Genomic DNA, 20,036 nt, shown 5'->3' with positions numbered 1-20,036 from the left:
AGAATAAGAGGAGCAATGTATTACAATTTTTTTTTTTTGAATTTAATGTTAAATTATATTCAAAGAAAAAATAACATTTTTACAACTAGTGCATCATATGGCTAAAATCAGTTTGATAGAAAATTACGGAAATAGAGAGTAAAACACGTCAATGTCTTGATTGGAACCAAGCCTGAAGTCTATTAGCAAAGAACTTGTCCCCTTTTCGTTGGATAGCTAGGAGTTTATCCCACACTTGGCGATCAATCCATTTAATTAACTGCTGCGGCATGTTAGGATGTTGACCATGCCTCCGTATATTACGCTCTCGCCAGATGGTGTACATTGTAAGTTGAAAGGTATAGTGAGTGAAAAAACTTTGCAGACGGTCCAAGCGTGTATCCACTAGAAAAGGGGTACGAAACACCCCCTTTGCCGTTGCAGCCAATCAGTAGAGTAATGGGTACGAAACACCCCCTTTGCCGTTGCAGCCCATACTTCAGAAGCAAAACTGCAAGCAAAGAAAAGGTGTGATCTAGTTTCAACACTTTGTTGACACAACACACAGGTCCCTGTCGCCCCCACATTCCAACGCAACATACGGTACCCTGTGGCCAACTTATCATGAGCTGCTAACCAGGTGCAGAAAGTGTACTTCGGAGTGGCGTGAGGAAACCACACTGCGTTATGCCATGAAACCTCTGCCGATGTAGACCGAATATAATTCCATGTGTCTGTTGTGGAGAACTTTGCTCTGAATATGTTCTTCTTCCCTTTCCACAGCACAAGATCAGATTGCTCTGATCGTTGCTGGTACTGCAAGCTTAACACCTCTAGTATCGACAGGAGATGTGGCAAACGGGATCGCCTTCGTCGCCTAGCCGACCATGCCTCTGCGACAGACATTTTTTCACCAATACCCAAATCAATAACACCTCGAGGCCCTGTCACATCCACAAGTCGACCCAAGGAGGACCAATTGTCAAACCAGAAAGACGTCTGCACACCATTCCCCACCTCCACCTTACAGAAACCGGCAGCCACATCTCTATATTTCAGTATTTTTTTCCAGATCCAAGAGCCCACTCCTGTATTATCTGGAACCGCCCATAACGATCATCCCCGCAACAAATAATGGTCAACCCACTGAACCCATAGAGAGCGTCCATGAGAGAGTATCCGCCAGACCAACTTAAGACAACACACATCATTTGCTTCTTTCAAGCTGCGAAGACCAAGTCCCCCCCTCCCGACGTGGCTTACACACAACATCCCACTGCAGCTTTGCTTTTTTCGGGTTAAGATCAGCTCCTGACCACAAAAAAAACAGAGCACAGTTTCTCCACTTCTCTAATACAGGCACGAGGTAGCCGAAAGGCACCTAACCAGAAGTGACATATACTCCACAGAACCGAGCTAACGAGTTCATAGCGGCCTGCAAAGGTGAGGTAGCGTGATGTCCAAGTACCAATACGCTTGCGTATTTGTTCAATTAAAGGAACATAATCAGCTAAAGAAAGGCATTTAGTCACCAAAGGGAGGCCTAGATAACGTACTGGGAGTTCCCCCACCGTAAAATTGAAGCGAGTTGCTATCTGCTGATGGTCAATATCCGCTACTCCAGCAAGGTAGACAGTAGACTTCTCCATACTGATCTGAAGACCCGAAAGCTTAGCAAACTTATCAAAGATTGCTACAATACCCTCCATGGAGCGGGATTTACAATTGCTGGCCAATGACGTTTGTTTGGTATGTTCTTGGATTTCTGGTTTGTTTCAATTGCTAACGGATCTGGATGACGAGGCAGAGGAAGAAGATGTTTCCACGGAAGCGGCGGATGAGAAGACGAGTTTGAAGATTGTGCATAGCCTGGATAATTTCCAAGGTAGATGCCCCAAAAGTCAAATCCAAATGCAAACTTACCATACTTTCCAAAGCCCATTCTCAACTCTTTATTTTAGCTTCAATGCCTCTAGGGATGTTAAAAGTAGTTTAAAACCCGATGGGTACCCGAAACCCATAAATAATGTAGAGTTTTCGGACCTGTTTTTCAATCAGAAAAAAGTAGGTAAGAAACAGGCGGGTACCCAAAACATTATAGTCTTACACGGTTTATCCTATAAGACTATGGATACCCATCAGATTTTTTTTCTTTCTAAATCCTTTTTATTAAAACGACACCGTTTTATTCATAATAACCCTAGTCTAATTGCTTTCACTTGATTCCAACATCAAATCAGTTGTGTTCTTCGTTGTCTTCAATCTTTGAAGGGAGCTTCTATGGGTGATTTGCGGTGGATGGTTCTCTTAATTGATGAATGGGGTGGTTTGTTCGTGGATTTCTCGTGAGTCGTGATCCTCTCTTTGTTAACACCTCTCATGTACTACTCTATGATTTTTCGTTTTTTAGGTTGGTTTTAAATTACAGCCTTTGATTTTGGGTGGAATCAAGTTTCAATTTTGATTTAGGGTTTTGAATTGTGAATTTTGATTTGTTATGTGTTTTTTTCCTTCTTATTTCTCTATTTGACAGCCATAGTATAATGAGATATAGATATTAGACTTTAGTTCAAATTAAGATTGTTTATGTGTGTTCAATATTGAGCGCTTTTTTGAAGAACTTGCTTTTAGTTTTTGCTTAATCTAATTAGAGATTAGAAATTTTTGAAAATTTTTATATAATAAAATACACAAAATACATAATATAAATCACATTTGTTTTTGGTACAAAAAAACTATAGACACAAAAATACATAATGTAAAATGCAAAATACATCAGATAAGAAAAAAAAATCGGATACCCACAGATTTACCCATAAAATTTAAAAGTTGAAATTCGTTCGAATTTACCCACAAAACCTAAAACCTGTTCGGATTTTTTGAATTTGGATTTTCTTTGGCGGGTATTTTCGGACTGGGCCGGGTTTTTTCACCCACCACAACATCCTTAAATGCCCCAAATCATATTCCATCATAATTTTTGAATTTGATTCTGTGCTTTCTTTAATCAAAATCATTTCATTATTTATTACAAATTATAACGGAATATGAGTCACTGAAAAAATTGTACGAAAGTGGAATTTTTAATTGAAGAATTCTTTCACAGAATCATATTCCATTATAATTACTAGGCAACTTGTTTATTTATGGATACCAAATAAATTTGGAACTCCATGCGACTCGCTCCTTTTTTTTATAAATGATTTGCCGGACAAGAATGAAGAGTAAGAAAATAGCAATCATGTAAAATATTGTTATCAAATGGGGGAAAAAGCCGAAAAATACCCGATCTATTTTTTATTTGGATGTTTAATACCTCATTTTTTTTTTGTTGGAAGAAAAATACTTGATTTAATTATAGTTGGTCTAAAAATACATGATATTTTAATCTGTTAGTGAATTCGAATCCTCAACTCATGGGACGGACGTTACAGAGCCGTTAATGGATTAAATTTCAATCTTACTTATATATACGTTCACTATGAAGAACATTCTGGCTTAATTTTCGTGGTCTGGTGGTTAGACGCCATATCTCTTAACCCGGGATTACAGGTTTTTTTTTTTTTTTTTTTTTTTCATTTTGAAGGTGGCTCTGGAATGGTGTTTTGAATTTTTATTTTCCTATTTTGTTCCTAACACATAGACCTTTTAATCTGAATACTTCGGAAGCTGCCATGGCTGTCGCATCCCTCCTCTGTTCTCACATCACTACTATATCCAGAAAATTTTCTGACACAACCTTTGCTGTTGACACCTCCTATCTTATTTTTTCTGCCTACATCGTCTTTACCATGCTGCTAGGTTTTGCTTTGTTTAAGCACTGGTTCAGTTCAAGCAAAAAATGCCATGAACACCTAGTTTACAAGTATCATTGATGCTCCTCAGGTGCCATCTCATACTATCTGTTTTTGTTTGCTCTTGCCTTTGGTACACCTTCTAACGGTTTCATTGGTGTAAGTCAAAACTTCTTTGGCTTAAGCTCTTTTCCGGAAAACTCACGCTGTGACTATGGATTTTTGTTTTCCAATGGACCTTCGCCTTCACAGTCTCTGGTATAACAAATGGATCTATGGCAGAGCGCACAAAGTATGCTGGTTACCTTCTATACTCCCCTTTTCTTATTGGTCTTGTCTATCCAACAATCTCCCATTGGTTCTGGTCGAATGATGGATGGGCTAGTCCAACACGGTCTGATAAGAAACCATTGTTGCTATAACATCGTAGAACCTTGGGCCGCAATCCTTTGTGGTTTTGTGGCGTCTTGAACTCTGATCGGACTCGAGGTGCTGGCTAAAAAACATAGATACGTACGATGATCCACTGCTGGCTGCACAGCTACATGGCGGCTGCGATGGCACCTGAGGCAGCAATAGCATCAATGATACTTGTTAACAAGGTGTTCATGGCGTTTTTTGCTGGTACAGAACCAGTGCTTAGCATAGCCTAGCTGCATGGTAAAGACGATGTGGGCGAGAAAATAAGATAGGAGGTGTCAACATTCAACATCAAAAGTTGTGAAAGAAAAATTTCTGGAGATAGTAGAGATGTGAGAACAGAGGAGGGATGCGGCAGCCATGGCAGGTGCCGAAGTATTCAGGTTAGAGGTCTATGTGTCAGTGGTAAAAGACAGGGCGTTGGCTAGATCAGATCACCAATCGAGCAGGCGGTGGTCATAGCACACAATAGATAAGAAATATTAATGTGTTTGTGAAATGAGTCTAAATTAGGTAATATATATATAGTGATACTTGACGGAATCGAAATATTTATAAAGTGGCTTTTGCCCAACATATGCTGAGCATATAATGTGGCTTTATAACAAAAACAAATACAAAATACTCTTGAGATAAAATAATTCGTGATTATCAACAAAAAATTATAATTATTTCTATTTTCTTAAAATGATCCACACAATCATACGTTGTCAGTTAAACACGTCAGTAAGGTTCTGTTTTAGCGGTTTACGAGCCATGAGTACTATTAGTCCTAGTCCTATCCGAGGAGATGCTTTATCTTTTACTAGTATTAGGCTATTAGCATGTGCTTTGCACAGGAAAAAACAACATCAATAATATGTTTGTTTATGTATAATCCATGCACCTACTACACCCTACCAATATCACAAAATACTGTTTATTTAGTTTTATTTTATCGAAATATATTGGTTGAATGTATTCAAAATTGTTCTGTACTCTAAAAGAAACAATCCCTAATTTAACCAAAATTGTGATATATTATTGTCAAAATTGAGGAAACTTTCATTGCACTTTATACACAGCCAAAGATTTTCCATAAATACAGAGAAAGAAAGAAAAAGAATAGATGAGAAAGAATGAAGCCACTTTTTGAACAAAAGAAAGAGAAAGAATGAAGCCACTATATTCGCCAGCTTTAAAACAATAATAATGGTAGAAAAATGTTTTGTATCAAAACTCTTAAAAAATTTGAGCATAGTAGATGGTTTCACATTTGATTTTTTTCGCACGCTAGGCCGTGGAAGAAATGCCACCCATTTCTCAGATTGCTTTTTATTCTTCTTCTTTTGAATTGGAAGCCCCAAAACATTTGTTGTTGCGTTGCTTCACTATATAATATTCTCGCAAACTCTTGTGGTCAATTTGTCGAGCAGCTGGTTGTAAGAAAATAATTATTCATCACATGTACGTACGTGGTCTAATAGTTAGTAGGTTATTTAATTGGGTTTGTTATATTTTGTTTTAATAATTATTTGGTAATCAAAAATGATAAGTGTTAAGTTGTATGACATGCTTATGCTTATAAAAACAAGTGTTAAGCGACATGTCATTTTATGTTTATAAAAGGATAAGTATAAAGTTGCATGTTGTGTTTGAACCAATGCTAGACACTTGTCCTCATCCTTATCACCAATATCTTTATTTCCACTATGATGAATGGTTGAGATTAAATTAGAATACAAAACCTTTATGAGAAGGTCCTCTTCCCTCCTATAAATAGTTTGGTTTGCTTCATCACAAGAACAAAACAACACCTAAAGAAAGAGTTTATAGGAAAGGGGAGAAAAACCTTATTTTCCACCTAAAGATCATCTACTAGTTCTTTTCAAGTCTTCAAGCCATTAAAAAAGAAAGCTTCAAGAAACTATTCATAGGAGCATCATTTCTACAATCAGTGGAGATATTATTTTAATCCTCTTTATGATTCTATTAAGTGATTAATATAGATATTTAAGATCTTGGGGTTCATGTTAAAGTATGTTTAACATGTGGTATCAAAGCTTATGGTTATGAACATCTAATATATCTATTAAAAATAATAGATTTATAGTTTAAGTTATGATGTTTGTACACTTGAATTTTTATTTGATTTAAGCTTCAGGTTACAATCTTTGTTCAAATTAAAAAAAAAAATAATAAGTGATAAAATATTTGTTTCTCTTAATGTGCATAATTAAGAAATTGATATCATCATAATGGTTTTATCTTATAATGATGTACACATAGAAAACCAGAATATTTAAATTTTGATATGTTTATGTATTAATTAGCTACCCACAGGTAGGCTATTGACATAAAACATGATCAATAATTTATTAAAATGTTTGTATGTGAGTTAATTAAGTATATTCACAAATAACTTAATTAATCTGATACATCATTCGAGAAAAGTCTCTGAAAGGCAAAAGCTATGACCTTAGGATATATTATAATGACTACCCACATGAGCAGTATAATTTGAAGTCATACGCATTCAATAATTTTGTTAATGTGTTGTTTAAATTTTGAACCTCACTTAAAGCATCATTTCCTGAAGTCATACGCATTCAATAATTTTGTTAATGTGTTGTTTAAATTTTGAACCTCACTTAAAGCATCATTTCCTGCTAGTTTGCCATCTATGATCTCTATTGTTCCGATCCTCACTGGAACCAACTTCTCAGAATGGAAAGAGATAGTTAAGTTGACATTAGGAGTACTAGATATGGATTTGGCACTTCGTGAAGAAGAGCCAGATCCCTTAACTATAACTAGTATTGAGGAAGAAAATGCTCTCCATAAAGCTTGAGAGAAAGCGAACAGATTAAGCATGATGTTTTTAAAAATGACCATAGCTAGCAATATTAAAACTTCCCTTCCAGATGCAGATAACGCTAAAACTTATCTAGCAGCTATACAAGAACGATTTAAGACTGTAGACAAATCCCTTACAGGGAAACTTATGGCAGATCTTACAACCATTAAGTATGGTGGGACAAGGTCTATGCATGAACATTGCATTGAAATGACCAACATTGCGGCTAAACTAAAGAATTTAGGAATGAGTGTGGACGATTCATTTCTTGTCCAATTTATCCTAAATTCACTACCTCCTCAGTATGGACTATGGACTATTTCAGATCAAATATAATGCAATTCATGAAAGGTGGACATCTAATGAATTGGCTAATAAACTAGTCCAAGAAGAGGCTAGACTTGGTCGTGAAGGCATTAAAGTTTCCCATTATGTTCAAGGAGCTGGACCTAAAGTTGGGAAAAGGCGTAAAAAGATCCATCAAAGAGCACTACCTAAAATGAATGAATCCGATCAAGTTAATCCGAAGAAAAAGGCAAAGAAAGATTACAGGGGCAAATTTTGTGAAAATGTTGGACACTTTTAGAAAGATTGCGCTAAAAGAAGAGAATGGTTCGAAAAGAAAGTTAATCCTATGGGTTCTGTAAGCTTTTTCGAATCTAATCTTACTCATGTTTCTTCCAAAACTTGGTGGATTGATAGCGGTGCTAATGTACATGTAATGAATTTCGTATAGGGATTCCTTACGATCTAGACCATAAAGTCAAGTGAAAGCTACTTACTAATGGGAAATGGAGACAAGGCGCCAGTCAAAGCTATTGGCACCTATCGTCTCATTTTAGATGGTGGATTTTGGGTAGATTTATATCAAACTCTTTATGTTCAATCTATTTTCCGTAATTTAGTATTTGTAAGCAAACTTGATTTGGCTGGTTTTAAATCTACTCAAGGAGATGGTTGTTTTAATATATTTCTGAACTCTAAACCAATTGGTTTTGGAATATTAGTTGATGTCTTTATATGTTAAAACTGGCTGATCAACCTTATGAGACACATCTCTCCTTGTATTCTGAAAGTAGACTTAAAAATAAAACATATACTAATGACTCATACTTCTTGTGGCATAAAAGAATAGGACATATTTCTTATGAATGAATTAAAAGATTGGTAAAAGATGGAGTCATTCCGAATCTTGATTTTACCAATAAGAAAATGTGTATAGATTGCATTAAAGGTAAGCAAACTAAACACAATAAGAAAAGAGTCACAAGAAGTACATAGCTTCTTAAAATCATACATACAAATATTTGTGGACCATTTGATGTTCCAACTTTTGGAGGTGAGTAATACTTCATCACTTTTATCGATGATTATTCACGTTATTGTTATCTTTATCTATTGTATGAAAAATCTCAATTTATGGATGTTGTACAAGCATCCATTAATGAAGTTGAGAGGCAATTAGATAGACATGTGAAAATCATAAGGTCAGCCGCCACCACCACCAAGGTTCTTCTGTGCCTGCGTTAGAGCATTCGGCTTCTTACAGCTTATTTGTTTCTTCAACCCTAGCTTCCCTTGTATAGTGAAACCCTAGAGCTTATGTCGTTTTACTCCTGCAGGCCATACAACTCGGATCATGTATGGGCTACACATCAATATAGGCCCAGTTCATGGTTCGGACCAAATAAGTCCATATGAAGCAAACATTTACAACAAACTCCACCTTTTGCTTCATTTGGTCCAATTCACAAAATCCCCTTTGTGTTGATTCTTTCATGAGAAGAAAAACAAATCTTGTCTTCTTCTATAGAACCTGCAACTTTCAATGATCCCTATCTTCGTCCACCTTAGGAATTTTCAACTCCATCTTTAGAAAATTCAAGAGATTCGCGACTCTCCCTCAAGCTTCCTTCTCCTGATGACTGTAATCCCACTTGTAGACGAACTCTGACCACATAATCCAACATCTGAAGAAACCCTTACAAACTTGATTCATTGATAATCAATACAGAACACAACCAACATTGACTGTTCTTTTGTGTTCTTCAATGTCATCCTCTGACATTGCTCTGAAATTCCCAGAACCTATCGAATCCTTAGATTGTCTCATGATTGTCCCTATGTTTGAACTTTCTGAAATTTCAGTCTGCAAAGCCATACAGCTTCTCCCTTGTTCTTGACAGCTTCTCTAAATAGCTTACGATGCTCTTCAGCTGTACAAACAAGTTCGTGTAATTCCTTACACAAATCATCTTCTTCAACCTTGTTTCTCCTGATCTTAGAAACACTTATGAAGACCTTTACTTGATTCTCATTGTTTCTCACAACAGCTCCACCTAGAACCAGAACTTCTGATTCACCCATAGGTAACACCTGAATTTCTTGTGAAATTTTGGTCTTGAAACCTTTAGAATAGTAAAGCCTGAGATATCAACCTCTTTGAACACGATTACAACAATCACACAACCTCTTCCATGGTTTCTGAGGAACGCCATAAACCTGTTATTATGATTGTATATCATATGTATCCGTCTGCAACCTGATTCACTTGGCCGACCTTTGATTCCTCTCATGTGCACCGAGCTTGAACCAAAATTCCTTGAATCCCATGAAGAACACATGAATCATACATGCTTCAATCCTGAAACAATCCCTGATTCATCATGTAAACAATCTCAACTCAATGCATTAGTCCTGAGATTGAGTTTACATCCTATCTTTTTAATCAACTGACTCTTGAACCCAGCTTGTACGATCTGACAGTACAAACTCATGTTCAACCTCATGTTAAAACGGATGTCCAACCAGCAGCTTCTGAACCTCTGCTAGTTTTCCTGTAACAGCCTTTAGTGCTTCAATCTAGAATCCCTGAAGCCACATCTGCTGTAACATAACCCTGCAATAGTTCTTTAAAATTGTAGATCTTACCAAGAAGAAACTTGGTACCAACATCATACCTTTTCTCACCATCCATCAATACCACCTTGACGTGTCTTCACCATTGATGAACCCTCACTTAACCTCCATGTAAATGGCCTTCCTGAGAAACTTAATGATGTTGCTAGACCACTAGTTTTCTACTAATCTTGTCTATTATAACATGCATCTTTAACCAACAGAGATCTACTTGAATCCTCCCCTTATACTCACATGCTTCCTTATTAAGTGTCAATAAAAACACTTAAACTTCCTGCAAGTGAAAATCTTCAGAAGATTCATCCACCTGATCATCTCTGCAAACAGGCAAACCAAAACTTTACAGATTCTGATTCCCTTCTCAATGGAAAACCTAACCCCAGTCACCTTGTGCTAGCCTTGTAGATTCTTGCACTTACTTGCAAACTCTTCTACAACGTCAACAAAAGTCTTCTAGAGATTTTAAGTCACCTTGTAGAGCAAACTCCACCTTGACGAAGAAAATCTCACTGACTGCAACTTCGACTCTGGGTACTCTTCTCCACTCCCATTCACTGTAAACCTACCCAGATTGTAGTCTTTTCAAATCTCTGACAACCTGATCCATTCATGAGACTTAACTATTCACCCAACACCTCTCAAATCTGACCATTTCAACACAAATTGCCTGGTACATCTTCATACTCATCTGGATTTTGGACATAACATGTTGACCTAACAACCCTCTTACACACATATTCACCTTAAGGCGTCAATTAATAAATATATGACTCATGTAGTTGTACCTTCAACCAATTCCTGAACACCACCACACAAACGTTCAACAACCAGACCAATCAAGATACCATCTTGACTTTCCAATAGTTGAAGACGTCTACATCCTTGTGTTCTCCCAATGTCTAGATTCCTTATACTAAAGCAGCTTTGAGTATTCAGAAGCTTCAAAACAGAACATCACATGTACCTTGTGACCGCAGCAGAAATTGAGCTCATGTTTTGATAAGTTTGAGCCTTTTGGATGATCCTTTGATTCACCTTTAACAGCCATGAACCAGAATCAAACACTGCATATAACTCTACCTTAAATTAACCCCATAATTGATTTAACCTTCGATCAAGAACACCTTCAAGATCATGAGTCTTCTGCAATAGTCTCTAGATCTTTCTTGTATGTGTACAGCGTCATACCTGATCTATGAAATCTTGAGCCTGAGCTCTGAATCGCAGACCGCAATTCACCTCTGTAGTGAACCGCATACTGCGACTCTGCCCCTACTCCTCGTCTACTTCACAGATCAGTTTGCATAACATAAACATAACACAGAAATTTAACGAGTTCCCCTCATGTAGAGGGTACATCTCGTGTGGGAACCTTCTCCCACAAACATCCACTATCAATCAACTAAGGTTTACACACAGTGTTTCATATACAAGCTTAGAGAACTACTAACTACAAAGAAACTTGAAGAAGAAAACACATAATAGCTCTAGTTTTTCTTCTTCCCCTTTCTTTGTCTCTAATTCAGCTATCCCCTCCATATATAACCCTAAAACACCTCCAGAACCCCAAAGAAGCAGCTCAACCTTCGTCTCTCATCAGAGTGTCCTGAAGACACCTTAAACCTAGACAAGGTTATGTCCGGCTCTCAGCCCTTTGACCCCAGCCGAGCTTCTACTCCTTTATCACGGTTCTATGCACAGCTTCAAGCTCCATGTACGACGCTCTGCGCATGCTCTCTGCACTGCACCCTGCATCTTTGCATCTGCCCTGCAGAGCGGTGTGCCCTACAACCGTCACCAAGGTACCACCAGCTTCTTCTGTGCCTGCGTTATCGCATTCGGCTTCTTACAGCTTATCTGTTTCTTCAACCCTAACTTCCCTTATATAGTAAAACTCTATAGCTTATGTCGGTTTATTCCTGCAAGCCACACAAATCGAATCCTGTATAGGCTACACATCAATATAGACCTAGTTTATGGTTTAGACCAAATAAGCCCATATGAAGCAAACATTTACAACACCTACGTACATACGTGTATGTATACTTCTGTAACCTTGCAACCTTAATATATGAAGAGCTTACCTTGACATAACGCTGTATTATATATATTAAGAATGTTGGGTGAATTGTTGGTAATCGAAGTGGCTCCCACCAAGGGTCAGAACCCTTAATTAATCTCTAGCTAGAGTATTGCTTAAGCATATTGGTTTAGTACCAGTCCTTCTCAACTTTTGTTGCAGAAATTGTGAAGTTGCATTTTTATATAAGGGTTACTCTTTTTTCTCTAGATAGAGTAAGCCTAACACACGATTCAAAGACCATGTCATGGTCTTTTATTTTCTTCTTCTTTTAATTTCAAGTTTTACAAATACTGTAAGTATGGTGATGCTCTGTCCCTAGTTTTGTAGTAGCAGAAATTTAAATTAAGAATGATTTTTTTTTTTTTTTTTTAAAAAGAGAGGTAATTAGGACTACCTCAATTCGGCTATCACCAAGAAGCATGATTTTCTCTGTGATAGACTTCCCCTACAAGAAATAAATTACTTCACTTCAGGGAGCGTCCGGTAAAGCTCGAAACATTCATATTTTCCACCCCCGTCGCATCCGATGGAGGTGGAGAGAAGGTCTGGCTTTTTTTGCCTACTCCATTCGGGGGTACCAATAGTGAGACTCCAATATCATGCTGAGTCACCACCACTTTGCTGGTCGAGCATTGGTGACCTAGTGTCTATTTAATTACTACTTAATGTTATAAACACACGAATGTTTAAATATGTTGCAATCTCTATTAAAATTTAGAAACTCTTTTTAGTATTAGTAAAATAGTAATTTATGTAGCAATCAGAAGAACTTAGCTTCCTTGTACTGCAGGAAAACATTTACAGTTATCATGGAAACTCACTTCTTCAAGAAAAAAAAAACACTCCATAAAAAAAATCCCTATTTACAAAAAGAACACACCAAAATTAAACCATTCATATTCACCAAACCAAACCAATCAGATATGTTTAACTCTTATCTTATAAGTTCTTAGCTTCTTTGCCTTTTTAGATCTTTAACAAGTTCCTCAACAAGATCAGCCATGATCATACCTTCAACTTCTCTCCCCAATACATTAACTTCTTCACCAATCAAACCACTCCATGGAAACCTATCCATGTCCCAACCAATGATCCCATCCAATGAACAAAAAGGTTTCTCTGGCTGAGAATATAAATACTCGGACATGATCCTCCATGTTGATTCCAACAGGTATTTACCTCGTATAGTCGTCGATTCAGACACAGACGAACTCATAAGTTTTCTCTTGAACCCTGACTTTGTCAATGGTCCGAGCACCACCGTGAGCACTTCATTCAGAAGATCAAACAATATGTTATGATTTTCTTCACTTTTCTTAAGATTCTCTTTAGTTTCTTCAAGAACAGACCTTTTTATAAGCTTTGCTAATGGATCCCATCTAGACAATGATATATCTGATGTACCTTCATATAAACCAGAAGCCACAAGAAGATCTCTCACAAATGCTTTGTCTGGATTTCCTAAATCAACTATGGTCTCATCAATCTCTTGAATCGGTTCTTCATCCACTGGTGTACGCACTTGTACATCGGATTCAAGCTCATTTATCTGTCTTCTTAGTTCTGAATCAGCATAAACAGAGAATGAGAAACAATTCAAGATCGTGTGTGAACCATTTCAAGAAAATGGTAAAAACTTTGTTTATAGTTTTCTTACCAGTTAGATTGGAACTGATGTCTCTGAAGACTTGAGGCATACCGTTCTCATCCGATACAGTCACGTCAGGTGTTGAAACTTGGCTGAGATAATCTACATTTCTCCAGAACTCGTCTGGTGTACTGCTGCAGACTGATGCAGGACTTGGAGGCACTTCTGTTGAATTCTCCTGAGAGAGACACAACTTGTCTTAATTTAGATTATAAAGGACCAAGAAAATTGAACAGAGGAGAGAGTTAAGAAAGTTCTTACATTTCGATCGTAAAAGTTGTTAAACTTGGATCCTGTCACGAAATCTTTGATCGATTCATCCTCAAAACTGTTTGATTCGATCATTGAACGTATCTTCTTACCAAAGATTCTTCCTCTAAGAGTTGATCTAAAGCTTGAAACTTTTTTCCTGAGATTGAATCTTTCTTTCCTCCTGATTGGATCCACAACAACTTGTTCTGTTTCTGTTTCTGTTTCTGTCTCTTCTCGCTCTGTTATTGTAGCCTCGTGCTTTCTCATGATCTGAGCGCCTGTCAAAACATGCCGGTCCTCTAACAGAAGCTTACCAAACGACATCCCTGAGACTGGAGCAGATAGTGATCTTTTGAGATTTCTTGGTGATGAAGACTCTTTCTTAGGAACATCTCTGTTAACTCTCAAGTCTTCCATATTGATTTCCTCAATTTGTTTCGCTGCGTCCGACACGGTAGGTCGCAAACGGCTACTACATTTGATCATAGAATCATCAGAAGGACTCATCTCTTTTCTCAAAACATTCTTCAATCTCTCTGCCAAGAGTTTTCTAGTATCTCTACTTATAAACTCAGTAGGAGAGTCTGGTGCATTGCACTGAACCTCACTAGTACCGTATGGTCTCATCGGTTCAGACCTCGGAGAAGGTCTTTCGCTAAAAGGAGTCTCGATCCCGCTTCCTCTCACCGATGAACTTCTCTTGAGAGCTGCTTTGCCTTGAAGCTCACCTTTTAACCTCTCTTTAACTTCCTCAAGAAACTCTTCTATGCTGCTTCCTCTGCTTCCTTCCATGGTCGTCCCTGAAGAAGTAGTCAACGAATCTTCGTAATCATACGCTCTCTGAAGACCAGGTCTCAGAACCACAATCCTAGTTGGAGCAGTTCTATCCGATATCAAGTTAAAGTCCCGACCGAAGCTCCTAGTTCTAGTGAAAAGCCTCTCTTTATCATCCCGAGCCACCACGCATCCGGAATCAACGATTCTTGAACAATCTTGAAACCTTTTATCAGCTTGCCAAGCTTCAAACTCTCTTCTGAATCTTTGAAGCTCCTCTTCTTGAGGATGTTCACGACGCATTGGTGTCTCCATCACATCTAACGCAGTCACCGTCGAGGAAGACAACCTCCCTTTTCTACTTTTTCTTCCTCCTTTGTCGTTATCAAACCGATGATCCGGTTTACTCTGACGAGGATAGATCCAAGGGGATGCCTTAGCAGCAGAATCCAAAGGAAGTGCATCCATTCCCATCAGTTTAGCTACAAGACTAGGCGTGTTGTGTTTATCGTTAGAATGTTTTTTCGAAAGCTCATCGATGATCTTCTTCTTCATTGATTCCTCAATCGGGTAACAACTTCTCTCGTACCATTCCTCTTTCTCAAATTTATCATTCTGCTTTTGTTACCAAAAGAAATAAAAGTCAAAAACATTAAATCATTTTACCAAAAAAAAAAAAAAATGTTTTCAATTTCAGATATATAAAAAAAAAAGTTGAGTTCGTTATTTAATTTACCGGTTTATCTTTCTCGTTATGGTAAGTCTGAAAGTTATCGACTTGTAGCTCGAAACTATTCCTCGGAGCTTCCAGATCTGCAGAACACAACAATAACGATTGATTCAATACTAATGATCAAAGATTTGTTTTTTTTTATTCAATTAAGTGAAATTGTTTAACCTTCGTCGCGGCTTTTGTGATGAGAGAAAACTTTCCGGGAGAAACTGTTGTTGTGGAAATCGAAGAGATGCAGTAATCCTCCCATTTTCTCCGGCGATTTTGGATCTTTCAAACAGAGATCTGATGAATCATGAGACGAAAAATCCCGACAAGAGAGAGTGAAGCTCGGGAAACTAAAACGTCTTTAAAGAGAGAAACTTTATTAAAGACAGAACAGAACAGAAACAGAAACAGAGTATAAGAGAGACAGAGTCTGAAACAAGGAACAGAACAGAATCAGGTTTTAGTTTTACGCAACGTATCGATCGAGAGAGAGAGAGAGAGATGGGGAAAATATTTTTAAATATATATATATATATATATATATATATCAGAAAAACTGAATTGTGTCTTCTCGTGAATCAATGAAGCCTCGAAAAATGGAGATTGTGAAAGGATGATAGAAGAAGAAGAAGAAATATGGGGAGGGGAACAGAGGAGAGAGGAGAGTCGTTTTCAGACAGAGAGAGAGAGAGAAGACTAATGGTAAGTAGAAGAAGAAGAAGAAGGAGGAAACTGACGAAACAGCGAGACGAAACACATCTCATCCAAAGTACGGAACTCTGGTCGCTTTCTCACTTTTGAAGAGAGAGAGAGAGAGAGAGAGAGAGAGAGAGAGAATATAAAAACGGAATTTCGGAGAGAAGAAACGTGGAGATTGGGAAGATAAAACAGAGTATTCTCTCTTCTCCGGTACGTACGTGGTTCCTCTGAGCCGCACCAAAAATTTCACTAATTATTAATTCTTATTATTATGATGTTCCAGATTCATTATTGTTGATTTTCATTATTATTAGTTGAGTTTTTTTTTTCATTCCTGTTAACCGTTATCATTATTCTCATTTTTTATTTTATTTTAAAGGAACAACTTATCATTATTGTCATTATTATTGTAAGAAATAAATCATCAGAAATTATTGAAATTAATTTTTCTGTTTTCTTTTTTTTTTTAGTTGTGTTGGTTGTATAAAGAGGTTTTGAAGATTGATTAGTTTGGCAGAACCTTTTTGTGATGTATATATATCATGTATAAAAAGTGTACATGGATGGAAGGTTGTTTTACAACATACAATATATCTAATTTGAGTAAACTTAGAATATCGAAAATTCGTCAGAGAGAAGTTGAAAGATTCCTTTATACTATTTTTTTTATTGAGGGAAATAGTAATAAAGTGAGAAATAGGAAATGAAATAAATGAAGAATGAATAAGACTTCTTTCATTCTCTTTTGTAAGTTGGAACGTGAACAGAAGGGTAGTTGGATTGTGAAATCAGTCTCTTCGGGTACTAACTTTTAATTAATAATTTAACAAACTAAGTGCGATAAAGAGATTAAGGGAAAAAGACAAAAAGATTGACCCAATTAAAAAGAGATTATGGAAAATGATGCTTCTATTAAACTTGAACAACATAAAGAAACCATGTAACGAACAGCTCATGGAGAAGACATTTGGACCGTCATTTTTTCGTAATTATTGTTAATATTTAAGCAAACTTTGTATCAACCATAGTTTTCTATTGGTCTACCACTAGTTACTAATAATATCTAATGCTTGAGAGGTTGAGACTAAAAAGTTTAAAGTGATTTAAAAATTTAAAGTTATATAGTTACAAACGCTTGCGAGTTGCAAATGGTTGGAGAGAAGAACCATCTAACATTATTTATTGCATCCTAGACCGGGGCTGCGATAGAATTAAACATCGAGAAAAGGACATGTTGTGGTGCTTAGTTACATGTCATACATATGTAACGGGTGATTTGTTTCTTCCAAATAATATGAACAGGCAAAAAAGATCTAACATGTTTTGTAACACAAAAATTTCTAAATCTTTTTAAGTCCAAAATCTATACACATTAGGGACCATTACACTTAACAATTATTTCTCCATATAGAAATTCGAACCCCAAAATATTTTTCGTATTAAATATGCATGGTTTTATTAGTTGTGAGAACATCCTAAAATCTCAGTAAGAATCTCTTTTACGAACGAAATTACCAAATTGTTCATGGAGTAAAAAATAAGCATCTATATAAACTATAAACGTTGCTGCATACATGCAAAACACTATTGACCCATTACTAGATTTAGTTATGTATATTTCCAAATTAATATATATGCATGTATCGTTCGTCAAAGCAGACCCACCCCTATTTGCAAAAGAATCTAGTTTTAAAAAAATCATTGTAATAATCTAGTAGGAATTACGATTAGTTAATATTAAACCATCTACGTACCTGGTCAATAACCATCAAATTAGTGTCTTAATAGAACATGTTATAAGATTAAAAATAATTTTGGTATCACTCAAGTACATAAATTTTTTTCTTCTTCTTTTTTTTTTTTTCTATAATTCATGATAGCATATAACGTAAGTAAAAATCAGTAGGCTACAATCATAAACCAGAAATCAAAACACAAATATCATTTGTTTTTAGTGTGTTTTTCTCTTAAAGAAAACTTAAAAGAGCACCAACTCAAGTTCCGCACAAAAAAATCTAATTCACAATGTAAACCACCTAACAGAAACATTATTATATCTCATGAAAGCCTAAATACTAAATAATTTATTCACATACTACAAAGAAATGAAAAGCTTGGGAATCGATAAGAATACAATATACATACAACTCATGGTGATGGTGATGGCATTGTGGGGGCTTTTAGTTGTAAAGTTATGACTCAAAACACGCTTTGTTTATTTTTCTGTTTATATTTAATTTATTAGTATATAATGTATTAATGATGGATCGTCATGTGCTTCGTATCCCTCCTTCGACTCTCCTCCATTATTACACACCTTTTATTTCATCTCATCTTTTTCATTATTAAAATTTCATACAACCTTCACATCTGTATTATGTATCTACGAATCCTAACTGTGCATAGGTTTTAGACATTTTAAAGCTATAGGGCCATTAACAACACTATGCCACGTGGATAGATGGAAATAGGCAAATGGTTGATAATAGTGTTCTGCCTATTTGTTGGATGATAGATGGAATGTAGCGAAAAGATGGTGAATAGACAAATGGTTGAAAACATTGTTCTGTCTATTATGTAGCAGTGGAAGATGAAGAGATATATGGGTGGATTGAAGGACACCACACAAATCTGTGAAAGGATCTATGATAAATCAAATCTCAGTCTTCAAGGAATCACACACAAGAAGAAGGAGAAAAGAGAGGTTGCTTCTATCTCAGAAGAAAACCTAAGAAAACTCTCATTTTATTTCATAAAAACTTAAAAGGTTACAATGCTGTGAAGGAACCTTATATAATGATCCAGCAGCGGGGACCTTCTAGGGTCGAAATTTATTACAAATAAAATGACTAAACTTGCAAAAACAAAAGACTCGATTTTAGGACCTAATAAATAAAAGACTCAAATGACCCAATGGTCGATTCCTGCAAAACAATAAAAGAACCATTATTATTTGAATTCAAATACTTACCTTGGTAATAGCTCTCATGCATGCTCCAGCCCTTCATTGATTGCTTCGGAAATGATGAAAAAAACGGGTTCTTTAATTCCTTGTAGAATTGGCAAAAATGATCCTTGTGGAGTCTTCTCTTTGGAATCTTCTAGTTTAATGAGAGTAATCAGACTTGCAATGGACTTGTTGAATTGTTCCCTTAAGACCTTTTCATAGGTTTGTGTACCATTGTTGGCAGAACGGGTTCTTCAGGAACTGGAAGAACGGGTTCTTCGGGAAATGGCAGAATGGGTTCTTCCGAAAGTTGACTACTGATGTCCTCATCATTCCCTCCCTCTTGAGAGAGTTCTGTCTGCAGAACTATTTCAACTGCATGGCAAGGAGATAAGTCAGCAACATTAAAGGTTGGAGAAATGTTCAACTCACCTGGTAGCTCAATCTTGTAGGCATTATCATTGATTTTCTCTAAGACCCGAAATGGTCCATCTCCTCTTGGTGATAGTTTGGACTTTCTCTCCTTTGGAAATCTCTCTTTTCTCATGTGTAACCAGACCCAATCTCCAGGTTCAAACGTCAGCTCCTTGCGGTGCTTATCCGCATGCTCTTTGTTCTTTGCGCTTTTCTTCTCAAGATTCTCTTTAACCTTTTGGTGGAGTTTCTTCACAAAATCAGCTTGGGTGACTCCTTCGCCACTAGAATAAACAGCTTGGGGCAGTGGTGTGATGTCTAATGGGGTTACAGGATTAAAACCATAGACAACTTCAAATGGAGAGAATTTGGTACCAGAATGCTTAGCATGATTATAAACAAATTCAATATAGGGTAAACAAGATAACCAGTTTCGGAGATTCTTACCCACCGTAGCTCTCAAAAGAGTGGAGAGAGTACGATTAACTACCTCAGTTTGGCCATCAGTTTGAGGATGACAAGTGGTGGAGAAGAGTAGTTTAGTTCCTAG

At 36.7% G+C, this 20,036-nt stretch overlaps 2 protein-coding genes and 2 pseudogenes across 7 annotated transcripts; 2 read left to right on the top strand and 2 right to left on the bottom strand.

Annotated features, from left to right (window-relative positions):
- Nucleotides 1-299: 299 nt before the first annotated feature.
- On the bottom strand, nucleotides 300-1,688 carry LOC147949886 (uncharacterized). The gene is made up of 3 exons (XM_087511086.1): nucleotides 1,337-1,688; nucleotides 582-1,076; nucleotides 300-490 (listed from the first exon to the last, which is right to left on the bottom strand). The coding sequence occupies exons 1-3, from the start codon at nucleotides 1,686-1,688 to the stop codon at nucleotides 300-302; spliced, it is 1,038 nt and encodes a 345-aa protein (XP_087367212.1).
- A 1,515-nt stretch (nucleotides 1,689-3,203) lies between these two features.
- Nucleotides 3,204-4,769, top strand: LOC147949885 (ammonium transporter 1 member 2 pseudogene; annotated as a pseudogene). The gene has a single exon (XR_015561972.1). The product of XR_015561972.1 is annotated as an ammonium transporter 1 member 2 pseudogene (transcript).
- On the top strand, nucleotides 4,319-7,765 carry LOC147949884 (uncharacterized; annotated as a pseudogene).
- Nucleotides 7,766-12,738: 4,973 nt separating this feature from the next.
- On the bottom strand, nucleotides 12,739-16,398 carry LOC104790730 (uncharacterized). 5 transcript variants are annotated; one of them, XM_087458366.1, is made up of 6 exons: nucleotides 15,604-16,364; nucleotides 15,442-15,518; nucleotides 13,941-15,320; nucleotides 13,689-13,857; nucleotides 13,436-13,594; nucleotides 12,739-13,300 (listed from the first exon to the last, which is right to left on the bottom strand). In XM_087458366.1, the coding sequence occupies exons 1-6, from the start codon at nucleotides 15,686-15,688 to the stop codon at nucleotides 12,981-12,983; spliced, it is 2,190 nt and encodes a 729-aa protein (XP_087314492.1). In that variant the 5' UTR covers nucleotides 15,689-16,364; the 3' UTR covers nucleotides 12,739-12,980. The 5 variants fall into 5 exon arrangements, with proteins under 5 accessions (XP_087314492.1, XP_087314495.1, XP_087314487.1 ...); XM_087458369.1 differs by having other exon boundaries at nucleotides 13,381-13,594; nucleotides 13,941-15,323; nucleotides 15,604-16,280; XM_087458361.1 differs by having other exon boundaries at nucleotides 13,941-15,323; nucleotides 15,604-16,280.
- Between the last annotated feature and the right edge of the window lie 3,638 nt (nucleotides 16,399-20,036).

Source organism: Camelina sativa, chromosome 1, assembly GCF_030686135.1.
Source record: "Camelina sativa cultivar CO46 ecotype springtype chromosome 1, ASM3068613v1".
Lineage (NCBI taxonomy): Eukaryota > Viridiplantae > Streptophyta > Magnoliopsida > Brassicales > Brassicaceae > Camelina > Camelina sativa.
The sequence above is the reverse complement of the archived record's forward strand: the minus strand, read 5'-3'. Positions and strand labels throughout refer to the sequence as shown.

Excerpts from the sequence above, each read along its gene's own strand:
- LOC147949886 (XM_087511086.1), bottom strand. The coding sequence starts at position 1,688 with ATGGAGGGTATTGTAGCAATCTTTGATAAGTTTGCTAAGCTTTCGGGT. Across the intron at positions 1,077-1,336 it reads CTTTCGGCTACCTCGTGCCT|ATAATACAGGAGTGGGCTCT; the intron begins GTATTAGAGAAG and ends GGGCGGTTCCAG. Across the intron at positions 491-581 it reads TAAGTTGGCCACAGGGTACC|TTTTGCTTCTGAAGTATGGG; the intron begins GTATGTTGCGTT and ends CTTTGCTTGCAG.
- LOC104790730 (XM_087458353.1), bottom strand. The coding sequence starts at position 15,688 with ATGGGAGGATTACTGCATCTCTTCGATTTCCACAACAACAGTTTCTCC. Across the intron at positions 13,858-13,940 it reads ACAACTTTTACGATCGAAAT|GAGAATTCAACAGAAGTGCC; the intron begins GTAAGAACTTTC and ends TGTCTCTCTCAG. Across the intron at positions 13,595-13,688 it reads CATCAGTTCCAATCTAACTG|AACTAAGAAGACAGATAAAT; the intron begins GTAAGAAAACTA and ends ATGCTGATTCAG.